Raw genomic sequence first — 14,577 nt, forward strand, 5'->3', positions numbered from 1 at the left:
TAAGCCTTAAGTGCAGCACACAATTCTAAACTGAATGAATGTCAAATCAGTGTTCAGAGCACTAACCACTGTCAGAGACTTAGTGTTGTAGTCATATTTTTTAATTGAACACTATATATCTATAATACTTTTTAAAGCGCTTTCTAAATAAAAACAGAGTTCATATTATACTGTTAGGTTTCTCTATAAATGTGAACGTCTTGACCTTCTATGTAAAGTGCCTTGAGATAATGTATATTATGATTTGGCGCTATACAAATAAAATTTAATTGAAATATATTTCTGACTAATTGTATTAACTGATGAAAACAGCCATGTGCAGTAATATAAGAAAATGTGGATGTGATGCATTGAGATGCATAAAAATGCAACATTGTGCATTTGAATCGTTTACTACTGAATCATAATCTAATCGTGAGGCTCGATAAGGTGCCCACCTCTAGTGAGTACACAGTCATCGGCAGTCACGTCAGACAGGCAGGCAGCACCTCCCACCTCCCAGTTGTCAGAGGGGGACTTAACCATCAGGCAAAGGTCGGCAATTGCCTTGGGCCCGAACTACCAGTGGCCCCATAAAACAACTAATAAACTTATGGTTAGGATTTTTTTATTTACTCTTCATTAATTAATCATGTCTTTCAAATTGGCATCAGAATGCCTATAATTCATAAGTAACTAGTGTCTCAGCACCTCCCTCCCCCTCAGTCCCCACTACAATGGACTATTCTATGAGCGCATCTATGGAAGTGATTCAGGGTTTAAACAGAGACTAATGAGTGAGAGAGGTGGTGTGAAACAGCTATAGAATGAAGCGAAGCTTAGGGAGGGTAAAATGTTTTTAGCAACACTGCCAAAGGTAACAACCTTTTTCACGGTGCCGGCTGGTGCTGACAACGTTAAAAGAGAACAGCAAGAAGCCATTGCTTGAGCTAGCAATGCTAATAGCAAAGTGGATGAGCTACTGTTTCTGGTTGCTCAAGCTATGCTGATACAACAAAGTGACGGAGCTACAGCTAGTTAATTACAGTCCCCCTGCTAACCAATGTGTAATAGGCTTACTTGAAGATGACCCAGCAAAGAGCTAAGGGGCGCAAATTCACAAGCAGTCATTATTACATGCAAATGAGAAATGGAGAAAAAATATTAAAAAATATCCTGGATTGTATACAGTGAAAAAAAGGACTGTGTTATTTGCTGTTGTGGCCGTCTGTTTGGAGACATAGAAAAACCTTCAGATAAGTGGGGGTGGGTTTAATACCTGGAAATATATATTACAGAAACTACAAACAAGCACAGCAATTGTGAACCATCTAGCAGAACGTAATCTTGCATTTCATGGAGGTTGTTTGAGTTTGGCAATGGAAATTTCCTTGGACAAGTAGAATTGATGGCTAGCTACCAGGGCCTCAAGTTTACAGCTAATTAGCCAAAAGACAAAAACAAATTGACTTGTGTCTTGTTAATGTACATGCATGAGCTACTAGCTAATGTAATAAGTTAGGGCATACAGGCTAATGTACTGCAATTAAGGGGAGACACTACAGGTGAATACAGTCAAATTTAGGCGTTAACCCATTGGCCCTGCGGGTGAATAGGATTTTTTTTTATTATTACTAAAACATATCACCACAGAACTTCCCCAGCTAATGACTTGCATCAAGAAATGTTCTGTTTAAATATGCAGATTAGCTTGAGTGGTGAATTTAGGAGAAATCTACTGATACAAACAGACAGAGGGTAAAACCATCAACATGTGTATTTTTGGAAGTTTTCTTTCCATAAGAGTGAAAGAAGACATGGAACCAAAATAGACCAAAATCTCAAACTTGACCAGTACATGAAACACATGTTTTTTTGCCTGTAGAGTTCTGCATTAAACAGTAACTGCATAATTTTGATTGTAGGCTCCTCATCTAACAACTATTCATTCTACTAGTTTGTTCTACGCTGATAGATCTTTATCAATACATGATACAGACAGCCCTCCCTCAAATGTGAAAGGAGGGTTGTAGGTGCACTGAAGTCACCATCAGTTATTGTGTGTGTGTGTGTGTGTTATTCTAAATATATACTAGAAACTAGTAGCAAGAAAACATGCACTTTGTTGCCTGTCCTTGTGATAAACCTAGTGAATGAGTATTTAACAATTGCGTGAGTGTATGGGTATTCAAATAAATTGGTAAGTAAGTCAGAGATGTGCTACTATATTTAACTTTTTGTTTTGAAAGAAAAAGAAAAGTGGCCTTTTTCTCATTTGAGCCCCTGCCCCCCAAAATGTCAGTGCACATCCTTGCTGCAGAGGCAAGCATAAGCGAGAGCTTGTGCGCGGACATTTAGGCTAAAAACTTGGTGTAAATGACGCTTCGAGTGTAATTTGAATATCGTGACTTACGGACACTTGGATGACACCATAGGAGCAGTATGGAGGCAGTTTTTTCCTTTTGTTTCTTTATATTTGAAGAAGAGGTCACATTTACTTCAATTGTATTGGATTTGGCTGCAACGCTGTTTACCCCTGAAACTCCAAAAGTTTTTTGTGGACTCAAACGCTTCACCCACCCCTCCACCGGGATAGTGGTGAGTAGATGATCATTTTTATTTTTGGGTGAACTATCCCTTTAAGGCTTGTCAAGAAACACATGTATTGTATATGACTGTGGAGGTAGCTTGCCAGGTAGTTCACCCAGGTGAACCAGGGAGAGGAATTTGGCACAGCTGAGGTTAGTTGGCCAATTTAAGTGCTATCTTAATGCCCACGATTAAAGAGCCACCAATTCACGTTTCAAATAGATTCTCTCCCCTCTACGACGCACCCATTGAGAAGCAAACTCTGGTCATTGGCGACTCGGTCCTGAGAAACGTGAGGTTAGCGACACCAGCGACCATTGTCAATTGCATGCCAGGGGCCAGAGCATGCGACATCGAATCAAAACTGAAGCTGCTGGCTAAAGCTAAACGTAAATACAGTAAGATCGTAATTCACGTCAGCAGCAACGACTCCCGGCTTTGTATGTCGGAGGTCACTAAAGTTAAACCCTCCTGTAAATGGCGTGGGCTTTGTAGATAATTGGCAAACTTTTTGGAGGAAACCTGGTCTTTTTAGGAGAGACGGCGTTCATCCCACTTGGGATGGAACAGCTCTCTTATCTAGGAATATTACTCAGTTTATAAACCCCAAATGACAACCCAGAGTCGGGACCAGGACGCACTTCTCTGCGCTCCCTCTGGATCAGTCACACAACCACAACCTCATAGAGACGAAATGAATCTACTCCCCCCAGTCATATATATACACACGTTCCCCGAGACTTTGGCCAAGGAGGTGGAGTTGCTGCTATTTTTAACTCCAGTCTTTTCAGGTCTTTAACCCTAAACCTCAACTAAGCTACAACTCATTTGAATGTCTTGTTCTTAGTCTTCCACACCCATCCAAGAAACACCAACAGCCAATCATATTTACTGTAGTTTACCGTGCTTCTGGGGCTTATTCTGAATTTTTAACGGAATTCCCGTTTTATCAAACCTAGTCCTAAAGGCCGATAAAATTATTATTGTTGGTGACTTTAATATTCATGTTGACAATAATAATGATAGCCTTAGCGTAGCATTTATTTCAGTACTAGACTCAATTGGTTTCAGTCAGTGTGTACACCAACCTACTCATTGTTGTAACCACACACTTGACCTGGTATTATCATACGGTGTCAAAATTGAACATCTAATAGTACTTCCACATAATCTGATTCTATCAGACCATAATTTAATAACCTTTGATTTTTCATTATCAGAATATATGCCACTAATAAAAAACTCCTTTTCTAGATGTCTACCTGATAGTGCTGTAGCAAAATTTAAGGAAATAATTCCAATTACATTACGTCGATATATCCAACGAATTCTTTAAAAACCCTAGCTCCACTGAGATTGACCAACTTGTCGATAGCTCTGTAAAGTCATTACGATTAACATTAGAATCCATAGCACCTCTAAAAAAGAAACGTGTAAAACATAGTAAATTAGCTCCCTGGTATAATTCCAACACACATGAATTAAAACAAGTATCAAGAAAACTAGAAAGGAAGGGGCGCTCCAACAACCGTGTTGAAAATCACCTCGCCTGGACAGATAGTGTTAAAGCATATAAGAAGGCCCTCCACAAAGCAAGAGCTGCTTACCACTCCAAATTAATAGAAGAAAATAAAAACAACCCCAGGTTTCTCTTCAGCACTGTAGCCAGGCTGACAGAGAGTCACACCTCCACCGAACCCAGTATTCCTCCATCCCTGAATAGCAATATCTTCATGACCTTCTTTAATGATAACATTTTAACTATTAGAAATAAAATCAACCATCTCCTGCCCTCAGTTGGCACTAATACACCATCAAGAACAGAAATCTCAGAAACAGCTGAGAATCTTAACAATTATTTAGACAGCTTCTCTCTGATCAGCCTTGATCAGCTGACCAAAATAATCTCATGTTCTAAACCCACAACTTGTATCTTAGATCCCATTCCTACAAAATTACTTAAAGAAATTCTGCCCCTAATTGATAGTTCGTTACTGAACACAATCAATCTGTCATTATCATCAGGATATGGGTTAACAATGACTGTGGACTATAGTGGCCTCCGATGGTGGATCCTGATCATGGTGGCTGCTGACCATGGACTATGATTACAACAAAACTGCTTGATATACATTATTTCTACTCAGATACTCGACCATTACTGACAATAATCCATCAATTCATTGACCTTCAGTTATGCTACTCAGTGTTTCTTCTAATCAATGCTGCAAATACCCTTATCTTTCTGATGTTCTCCTTTACACGTGGCATCTATTGCACTTCTGTCCGTCCTGGGAGAGGGATCCCTCACATGTGGCTCTCTCTGAGGTTTCTACGTTCTTTTTACCCTGTTAAAAGGGTTTTTAGTAGTTTTTCCTTCCTCTTGTTGAGGGTTAAGGGCAGAGGATGTCACACCTTGTTAAAGCCCTATGAGACAAATTGTGATTTGTGAATATGGGCTATACAAATAAAATTTAATTGATATATTGATTGAATTAACTCTCCCTGGATTCAAAAGGCAAATGATGGTAAAACCTGAATGGTTTTGATCTGGTTGCTGTTGGGAGACCCCAGTTGCATCGTGGTTTGCCACAATGACATGGGCACAGTAGGTATCATGGTGCAGAATACAGGGATTTGCTTCAGGATTCAGGTTTCAAAGAACACAAAGGGGAAAAACTGACAAAAGTTAAAATGAAAAACTCAATTACAAAATTCAACTCCAGCATTCAAAGTCATACTTAAGTAAAACAAATACACAAGTACTCAACAAGGTGTACTCCAAAATGAAAGGCACTCTACATATGTGGCAGAAAAATGTATCCCCCGGTACATAATTAAACATCACAACGCAAGAGCAAGTGCAAAAGACAACATGTTTGACAACCACTGCTTCAATCTGTAACAGAGATCATATTTCATCAGTTTATCACATTATTAACATCAAATTTAAAACAATAATACTACATATAATAAATATATATAGTATATTGTATTGAGGACACTACACTAATACTTCCTTCCTTTGGATTCCACAAGATGCTGGACACTTTCCACTGAGACTGTTCTCCGTGTCAACTTGACTGTATCACGTCAATTCTGCAGATTCGTCAGCTGCATATTTATGCTGCCAATCTCCTGTTCTGAAAGTTGTTCTACTGGTTTTCTACTAGTGACTGGGGAGGACTCTTAAGTTCTCCAAACTCATTGTCATGTTCATTAAACCAATTTGAGTTACTAATTTGAGAATTTAGTTACTCTGCCACCAGGAATACACTATGCAGTTTGGGACTATGGATTCATGCTGAATACTGTCAACAAATTCTTACAATCATCTGCATCCTCAGCAAACATTCAGCGGACTAAGCATAATTGTATACACCATTTCACTGTCTTCTGCTGTATTAGACCATCCACCTCGAGTAGACTGCAGTTCAGAATGAACATGCTTCTCTGTCATTGGTGTGAGCATCACACTAACACCACGTTGTATAGTTTTTGGAGTGGACAGAATGTGTAACATGGGAGTAAAACACAGAAAAACAAACAATGGTTTCAAATATTTTTATTTTTTCCGTAAAAACACTGTACATAAATTATTTTCTCTGAGACTAATATTGATGTACGGATAAGTGGAATCTCCCAACTTCAAAATAAAAAAGGATGATCCAATAAAACATTGTCAACTGGTCTTCATTCTCTCATTCTGTCCTTTTAAAAAGATTAAAGTTGCCCTCCCACCATTGTAAACACAGACACAAAGAAAACTCTTCTACATGAGACCCATGATTGATGAGAAAACATCCACTTCAATTTTTGATCTATTACTGTTACTCGTTAATGTCACTGATGGTGATGCACTGTCCCTTTAAGGAGAAACAAGCAAAAACAAAGAGAGAAGCAACAATTAGTTACTACTCACGGTAAACCTGCCCCCCCAAAGCCATAACAACATGTTTCTATTGCAAGCAATACTACTACCTTTGACCAATATAAGCACAAAGTCTTTGCATTATGAGTCAGAGTCACATTTTACAGAAGTGAAGGATTCCAGGTCTGACCGTGGAGCAGTGTTTTACAGGACCAAAGAGCCCACCCGGTCCACAAAGTGTACATCCTCAAGAATCAGAAACAGCTGTGGCAATGTTGTTGCCCTGCTTCCTCAGTTAGTGCTGTTGTCTGAAGCTGTAGACCTTGTAAAAGCACAGGAGGAGTGATTTTACAACTGATCAAACAGATCATAGATATAAGTAATAAAGAAACAAAAGCACAAACGTTTTCTGGTTTTGTTTAGCTCAATTCATGGTCCATCCGGATGGTGGTGGTGTAGTAATAACAGTAATAGTGGTATAGGTAATAGTATGTAAACATTTGATGATTAAAATCCCCATTTTTGTCTGAAGCAAATGTAATTTTATATATAAAAACAAACACAATTCAGTCTTTTTCACCTTCAAACAAATCGTAGTCCTTTTTTGTGCCTGTCTCTCAGAGAAAGTCCACAACAGTTCCATTCAATGGCTTACAGAGGTCTATAACCCCAAGCGACACATCTGGTCCAGACAAATATGATACCTGTAACATCGGTGAGTGATCCGCATTGTTTGTGCTGACAGCTCTGACAGTTTACAACTGTCAAAATGCTGAAATGCTCACTTGGCTGTTTGAAAGAGTTGGCATCCCACTGTTTCACAGCTATGACAACACTCATGATAGCCCTGCCGAACAGAAGGAGGGAGAGGGGCATGCGTTTAAAGGCAGATGGCAAGGTGAAAGAAAGACAAGAAAAAGAAGACAGGAACAAAAAGAGAGAAAATGCATTGCCCAAAAGAACTTTCTTTTGACCTTTTGCACTCATGAAAACTGTTTTGAGTCCTCACAATTGTTGTTCCATAACATTTCATGTCCGCTGCGTTGAAGTGATTGTTACTATTCTTATTGTTACTCTACCTGACCATTCCCAGTACAAAACATCTTTGCAAACGTGGGATCTCTTCAGTGGCAATTTTTGAGTCTCAAGGCAGTTCATTCGTTGACATCCATTTTCTGTGAAAACTGAACTTTAGTTAGTCTTTGACAGTCACAGGTGTAATCATTTGCTGACATGTGTTGATGCTGTGTTACCTCCTGCCTATCTCACTCTGGCGTAGGAACTGCATATTGTTAGCGCTGTCGGCTAGCTCGGGGTACTGCTCTATGGACAAGACGTAGTAGCCATCATAACCCAACACCTTGCCACTGCTCAGCAGTTGCCTTTTCTCTCCCTCTGTCCACATCCGAACTCCTTCCTCACCATCTCTTACCCGCTGCTGTTCGCGGGCCCAGGCACTCGACAGCGCCCTCTGTCTTGCATGCTCCAGGATTCTTGCTTTTTCTTCATCCAATGTTGTCCCATAACGTACATGGAGAGCCAGAGCGCCATACTGCAGCTCCACATCAGCAAAGCGTCGCGTTCTCCCATTCATCACTGTTGTAGACTGGGACACTGTGACATTCACACCATTTTCTAATGACTTTCTGCCTGAGGTGAGCCGCAGTGCACTGAGGTCGTTCTCTGGTAGACTGGTCTTGATGAAGTAGTGTGTGTCTCGTCCCTCTACTGTAAAATGCAGGTCTTCAAGGTAAAAGGCATTATTTAAGACTGCAGCCACTTTGATGCAGTCTTCATTTGCAATGTTTAAAGCATTGGTCACCACACGGCCTTGGATCACAGCTAGCATCACTCCCTTTCCAATAAGAGACTTGACAGTAGCAAACCACAGCCAGGGTTTGGCGTGATTTGAATGCCGCCGGCTGAGCTGAATTTCTGGCATGCGCTCAAATGACAGGAAGGCCTGAGACTGACGAGTCACCTCCTGCTGGACACCTGAGATAGACTGTGAATGAGAGAATGAGAAAAGTTTCACTTCATGTTCTGGTTGCTGCTTAATGCTGGGATTTTTTCAGAAAAACATGCAATGCATTTGCAGTTTGACATTAGGTTACTCTAAAATAAACAGCAAGAGAGCAGGAAAGAACAGGCTATATTCTGTGAGCTGCAGTTCTAATACTGCGTGTGAGCAGGAAACATTGTCAATGGGATTCTCATTATTGAGTTTGCTATGTTGGCATGTTGTTATAACAGCTATTCTGTGGCCTGACACTGGGTTGAAAACAACTATCCTGTAAAAACAGAAGACGGTTCTGAGAGTGGAGTAGTGTTTTGTAGAGCCCAGAAAAAAATGTTTACATATTTAGCCCAATAAGCACATACTCGGCATCAATTTGTAGCCACAAGCCTCTTCTGTCTGAAAATGTGATCATCTGACTGATTTGATGTTTAGTATATAAGATTTAAACCTAAATTGAGGTAAATCACCATCAATCTGGCATAGATTGCAATAGAAAGTGGTGGCTGACTTTGTCCTCAGATTCCTAATCCTTAACCCTGCTCTGACTTCCTTTGTGTTTAGAGTGTGGAAACCTCATATACATTGTCATGCTCAGCTAATTTACAGCTAAAAACTATTTTCAGCAATGTACTTTGAAGTAGTATTTATAGTACTTAAAATTGATAGCCCTGGACTACACAATTGCCATCATTGCTATTAAGAGGTTCTGAATGAATTCAAACCCTAATTTGCACTGCTTGTTTGTTTTTCAAGTAGTCTCCATGCATTCAACCTTTCTTTAATAGAAGCACATAGGATACATACCGGTAGGTCATCCCACAGCTGACTCTTTTTCATCTCCAGTGATGGCTGTGTCAGGTCAAACTTAGGAATAGGGAATCCTGGTATTGCGTTGTGAAGATGGAATCCAAACGTAACCAGCCAGATATTGACATCTACATAGAAAGTGAGCAATGGGTTTGAAGACAGAGAGAGAAAAATAAAAGCAGTTGAAGAGTCAGTTTAGCATATTACTTTGATTATTTGAATAGAGGCACCAGAATTATATATTGTAATTATAAATTATCCTTCTTTGTCCCGCCACAGTTTCAAAATGAACCAATTTTTAAAAAACATTTTTCATAATAACGTAAGAGATCTTGGTGTTCAGAGCTATTTACAGTGCTATAAGCCGCATGCTAGCATGTGCTGTCATGCTACTGCATGCTAGCACTACCACTTGCTTGCGCAGCCACATGCTCGTGCTATGCACAGACTTGGTGATTATAGTTTCAGCTGAAGTTGTGGCATCAGTGCAGTCCTTTTTCTCACACGAGAACTTATCTTTCACTCTTTAGTCTGTGTACTTGTCACTCTGAATCTTTTGTGCATGAGTGTGACCTTCATGTGCTCCCCTATTACTGCCATAAATTGAATGAATTCTGTGGGAAACACTGACTATACTGCAATGCATTTGTGGATTTCTTATGTCTTGTCTTCACAATGTTGCAGTCCTTTACTTACAATCACTATTGTCCACAATCTATAATAACTGCTGGACTCAAGCAGAACTTAACTGCTGGATCATTTCAAACCACTATTACAAATTCTAACTTCATACTGTACATCTAATTTTAAACTAAATTCAACTTTCAGATTGTGTCTGGAAATTAGGCAAAACCACAATGAACAAAATCAGACCCATAATAGAACCTTGAGCGACATACTGAAAACTCCTGCTTTCTTCAGTTGATCATCAAGACCTAAAACAAATCTCTTGTTACCTGTAACATATTCTTTGACCTGGTGGATCTTGCTGATTGGGTTGTTGCCTCGGAACATGTAAAGGTTGAAGGGCTGGGGGTCTTTACCAACACGTGTCCATGTGCTAATGTCAGGAGTCGTCCACCTTTGTAAGAAACAAATTGGTCAGATGTGATAATTACAAAGTGGGAATAGCATCTTTTTACATCAAATCTCAGTCATCTTCAGTCATGCCTGGACTGAAAATGTGTAAGTAAGAATGCCTACCTCCCAGCAGGGATGTCATAGTCTCTGTCTCCAAAATGCAGAAGTCGTGTCAGAGAATCATAAAGGCCTCCATGGAAACCAATTACCAGCACAAAGTCTGGGTTGGAATCAAAGTAAACCTCACCATATGCTGTGTACTGCACCTGCACACACAGATATTTGTGATTCAGACAGCGAATGATCACTCAAGTGCTTTCTACCTTCGCACCATGAGAATACACACATTCAAATACATACCTGTTTAAGCAAAAGTCCATTGTTGCTGAAGACAGCCAAAGGTGTCCCAGTGTTATCACATGCTATATAATACTCCTCTCCACTGCTGATCTCCATAGCAAAGACATGGCCCTGTGCAACAGTGAACATTACAATCACACAGATTAGGAGAATAATAATAATGATCATATATTGTATTATATATCATATATATATATATATATATATTCTAAAACTCCACAAATTTATTCTAAAACTCCACAAATGTTAACAGGAAGTTTATAAAATAATGAAGTCACTATTACTTTTATTAATGTTGCTCTCATTGCCTCCAATTTGTTAACTATATCCATCACAACAAACCAGTTCATTTTTAGATGTCGCTGTTACAGGTTTCCTTACCTGTTAAGTAATTACAGTAACAAAAGTAGTTTGGAAAAGTACATTTATGCGATAATGTGGGATGGCGACTGGATAAACCATCCCCTCCTCTCTTATTGGGATAGTAGTGCACATTATTAATGGAGTGGAACCTCCTCCAAAAAGACTAATAAGTAATGAAGAATGAGAGTGAGTGAATCTTCTCCAGAGTAGCTACCTGCAGATCATAGTAAAAGGATGTGATCTCGGAGCTGGAGTGGTTATAGACATGGGTGATCCTGGTTGGGTAGTTCAGGTCAGCATAGAAAAATTGCAGGTGTTGACCCAGATTGTTTCTAGAAGCCACACGCCGACCCAGACCATCATAGCGGTACTGGATTGACCAGCTGGCTGCTTTACTGTAGACACGAACTAGAAGACCTGAAACACAAATGACAAAAAAGAAAGAATGAGGATGTAAAGAATGACAATGTGCTGTTTACTTTAGCACTATGTGTTCACAGTAGAAATTATGCCACAGCAGCAGGCATCTAAAAAAAAGTTCATGGTGCATGTAATAATTATAGGATTAGATTAGATTACGCTTTATTGTCAGAATCTCTTTTGAAATTGGTCATTCAAAGACGTCCATTACCTCACATAAAGACAAACATATAATTACACAACAGAACAAAAAAGATGTCTTCAAACATTCTACACAAACAGATTTATTGCATCTAACATTTGAGTAACCAAATGAGTGCAAAGGTTTCAAAATTAAACCACTGCAATGGAAATTACCAGAGATGCTAAGCCAAAAGTACTGTCTCTGCATGTAACTAGAGAACAAGTGCATGATATATGACACATTATCAGCAGAAGATGATAAATATGCAATATGCACAAAGCAAAAGATATGCGCATATTTTTCACAGAAGAAAAACATTTAGTATCAAGTATACATTTTCAGAACCATGGGAAAATTAGGAAAGCTTTCACCCTAAACTAAGGACGTTAGCTATAGAACTACCCATTTCCACTCCCATGTTCCATTGCTAGCCAGTGGTACTTTCAACTGCAACATTGAGAAAGCACAGAAAAAGCCAATGTGTGCCTTCTTTGTGATTAAGGGGGACAGGGTCAATGTTCTGAACTACAAGGCATTGGGATTGATCAAAGTAGCAACATGGATGACTTTCCAACAACTGTTTCAAGTAATTGTAAAGCTGAAAGACTTCCAGGTGAAGTTTACATAAATGCTGACAACAAACCAACATGCCAACCACATCAACTTGTAGGCTACTGCTCCACATCTGCCAGAATGTTGAGAATGAGCTAGAGGTAGATGACATCCTCGAGGAGGTCACAGGCTTAACAACACTTACCTATTGTGGCACGCCCTAAGCCTAAAGATTCTGACAAAGAAGGGATGTGTGTGACATGCACCAGGCCAACACAGCTATTGAGAGGGAGCAATTCATCACTCTGCATGTAAGAAGCATGGTCAACAAAGACCCTTGCTGTGTGAAAAAGGCCCCCTCTACAGGTGACTTAAGGTCAGTTCTCCCTCACTACCTTTCTTTCCACCTGAACTTTGCTTCACACCACACAGGCACTTCAGAACAGAGCTACAGCCATATTGTCCAATCCTGAAGTGGTTACATGCTCAGGTCTTTACTGGACTTTACTGGTATTAAGTTCTATTCCAACTGTCATCTGGTGTGAAGTGCGTCTAGCACAAGTGAGTGAGAAAGTTTAACAGTTTTATTATAGAAGTTGTATTGCTAGTGCTAGCTGCTAACTGGTAGTGCCGGCTGCTGAGGAGTTCCCTTTGTGTTTGTGTCAGTTAAAAGAGTCACTAGCATGAATTCTCTGTGTGTTTTTATTATAAATGTGACATATGATTCAATTGCTGAGAGTTATTATTCCTTTCATAACTTGCGCAGTTTATGTATGTAAGCTGCACATCATCATCTGGACACTAGAGGGCAGAGTTGCCTCGTCTTTGCATGAATGCCTATCCTCTCATGTTTGTGTACTGCTGTAGTCCTTCTGCACTCCATTAGGGTGTATATATTCTTGATATGGTCTGAGGAGATTTCTATTTGTTATATTTTCATAGATTGCATGAAATTCTGTGATATTTACAGTTTTCTCTATATGTTATTTTGTTGATTTATGAAGAACCACTCAATCATCAGATGGTTGTGAATAACAAATGTGGTTGTGGTGGTGGAAATAAAGACACTTGAAGTGGAGACATCTGTGTGATTCTGATCATTCACCTGCAGTAAGCTACTCATCCAAGTAAATCCTGCATAGAAGGGAAGCTACAGCTTCCTCACACGCCGTTCAGCACATTGATCAAAGAGTGCATCACAGAACAGAACAGAAACACTACAGACAACTTGTCATGCATACTTAAATTGCAAACTTTGGTGGTTGCCAAAAGTAGTATCAATTTCATTGGGATTGTAACCTTTTTCTGCAAAAAACACTTGAAGCATAAGGACATTTTGATATGGTATGATAAAATTCTCCACATGTTGGTTTTAACCAATGTTTGTTTTCATTCTTTAGGGTTTAAGGGCCTTTACAGCGCTATGTTAGGTTAGTAGTAAGTTCAAAATGCTAAATATTATTTCCCACCTTTAGAGTTGTATTCAAATATCTCAGCTCCTCTCTGTCTCAGGAAACCATCTTCATCCAGTCGGTACTGAACATCTCCAAGTCTCGTGATTCTGTCCCTCAAATCGTAGCGTAGAGGAGTTAATCGACCACTGTTCCCAGGGTTCAGCAAATGCAGGTTCCCATTCAAATCATAGTTGTACCTGGAAACCCAGAAAATTATACCATCAGTGTATATTAACATCAAATGATGGTGCTTTCATCAGGTTAATGTAATAATCCTACCTCCACATCATCTTCTCATTGAGGGAGACTGTCTGCAGCTGTCCATCAACGTCATACTCGTAACCATATTTGGTTGTATTTGCAAAAGGTCCAATCTTGATCTCACGTTTGGTGACACGGCCCATGTTGTCATACTGAATGGTGATCCAGTACATCAGAGACCTGAATATCTCATATTGGATCTCCTTGATGCGGCCATGCTGGTCAAAGTGTTTGGTGTAGGTCATCACTGCTGTGGAGATGATCTAAGACAGAGGGAAGGCAAGTTCAACAAGTCTTCCTACACTATCAAAAGTCGTGCCCTCTGATGTGCCAGAACCTCCTATTATTCATCACTAACAGAAAAAATAAGAACAACCCCAGATTAATAGATCTGATCTGATATCTAATAACTGGCTAACACTAACCCTTATGTAATGATTTGCACAGCAAAGTTATGTTTGAATACTCTAATTAAGGATTTAGAATCCATCACAGCACAGACACTGCACTGCTGAAAGTTACAGACAACCTGTTCGTGGCCCCAGAGAATGGACTCGACTAGTTCAGCTCTATCTTTGTGCTTTATTTGACATTGATCACAAGATTCTGTTCCTGGAACAGTTTGGTGTTAAAGGGA

At 39.6% G+C, this 14,577-nt stretch overlaps 1 protein-coding gene across 5 annotated transcripts in view; it reads right to left on the reverse strand.

Annotated features, from left to right (window-relative positions):
* Positions 1-6,118: 6,118 nt before the first annotated feature.
* tenm3 (teneurin transmembrane protein 3) overlaps positions 6,119-14,577 on the reverse strand; it is a 172,884-nt gene continuing 164,425 nt past the window's right edge. For all 5 annotated transcript variants that reach the window (XM_047342763.1, XM_047342761.1, XM_047342758.1 and 2 more), the window contains 8 exons: positions 13,959-14,203; positions 13,695-13,876; positions 11,284-11,486; positions 10,707-10,817; positions 10,470-10,612; positions 10,223-10,347; positions 9,264-9,394; positions 6,119-8,444 (listed from right to left, as the gene is read on the reverse strand). In XM_047342763.1, coding sequence (XP_047198719.1) covers positions 7,689-8,444; positions 9,264-9,394; positions 10,223-10,347; positions 10,470-10,612; positions 10,707-10,817; positions 11,284-11,486; positions 13,695-13,876; positions 13,959-14,203 — 1,896 coding nt within the window. In that variant the 3' untranslated portion in view covers positions 6,119-7,688. The remainder of the gene's footprint in view (positions 8,445-9,263; positions 9,395-10,222; positions 10,348-10,469; positions 10,613-10,706; positions 10,818-11,283; positions 11,487-13,694; positions 13,877-13,958; positions 14,204-14,577) is intronic.

This window comes from Hippoglossus stenolepis, chromosome 2, assembly GCF_022539355.2.
Source record: "Hippoglossus stenolepis isolate QCI-W04-F060 chromosome 2, HSTE1.2, whole genome shotgun sequence".
In the NCBI taxonomy this organism is placed as follows: Eukaryota; Metazoa; Chordata; class Actinopteri; order Pleuronectiformes; family Pleuronectidae; genus Hippoglossus; species Hippoglossus stenolepis.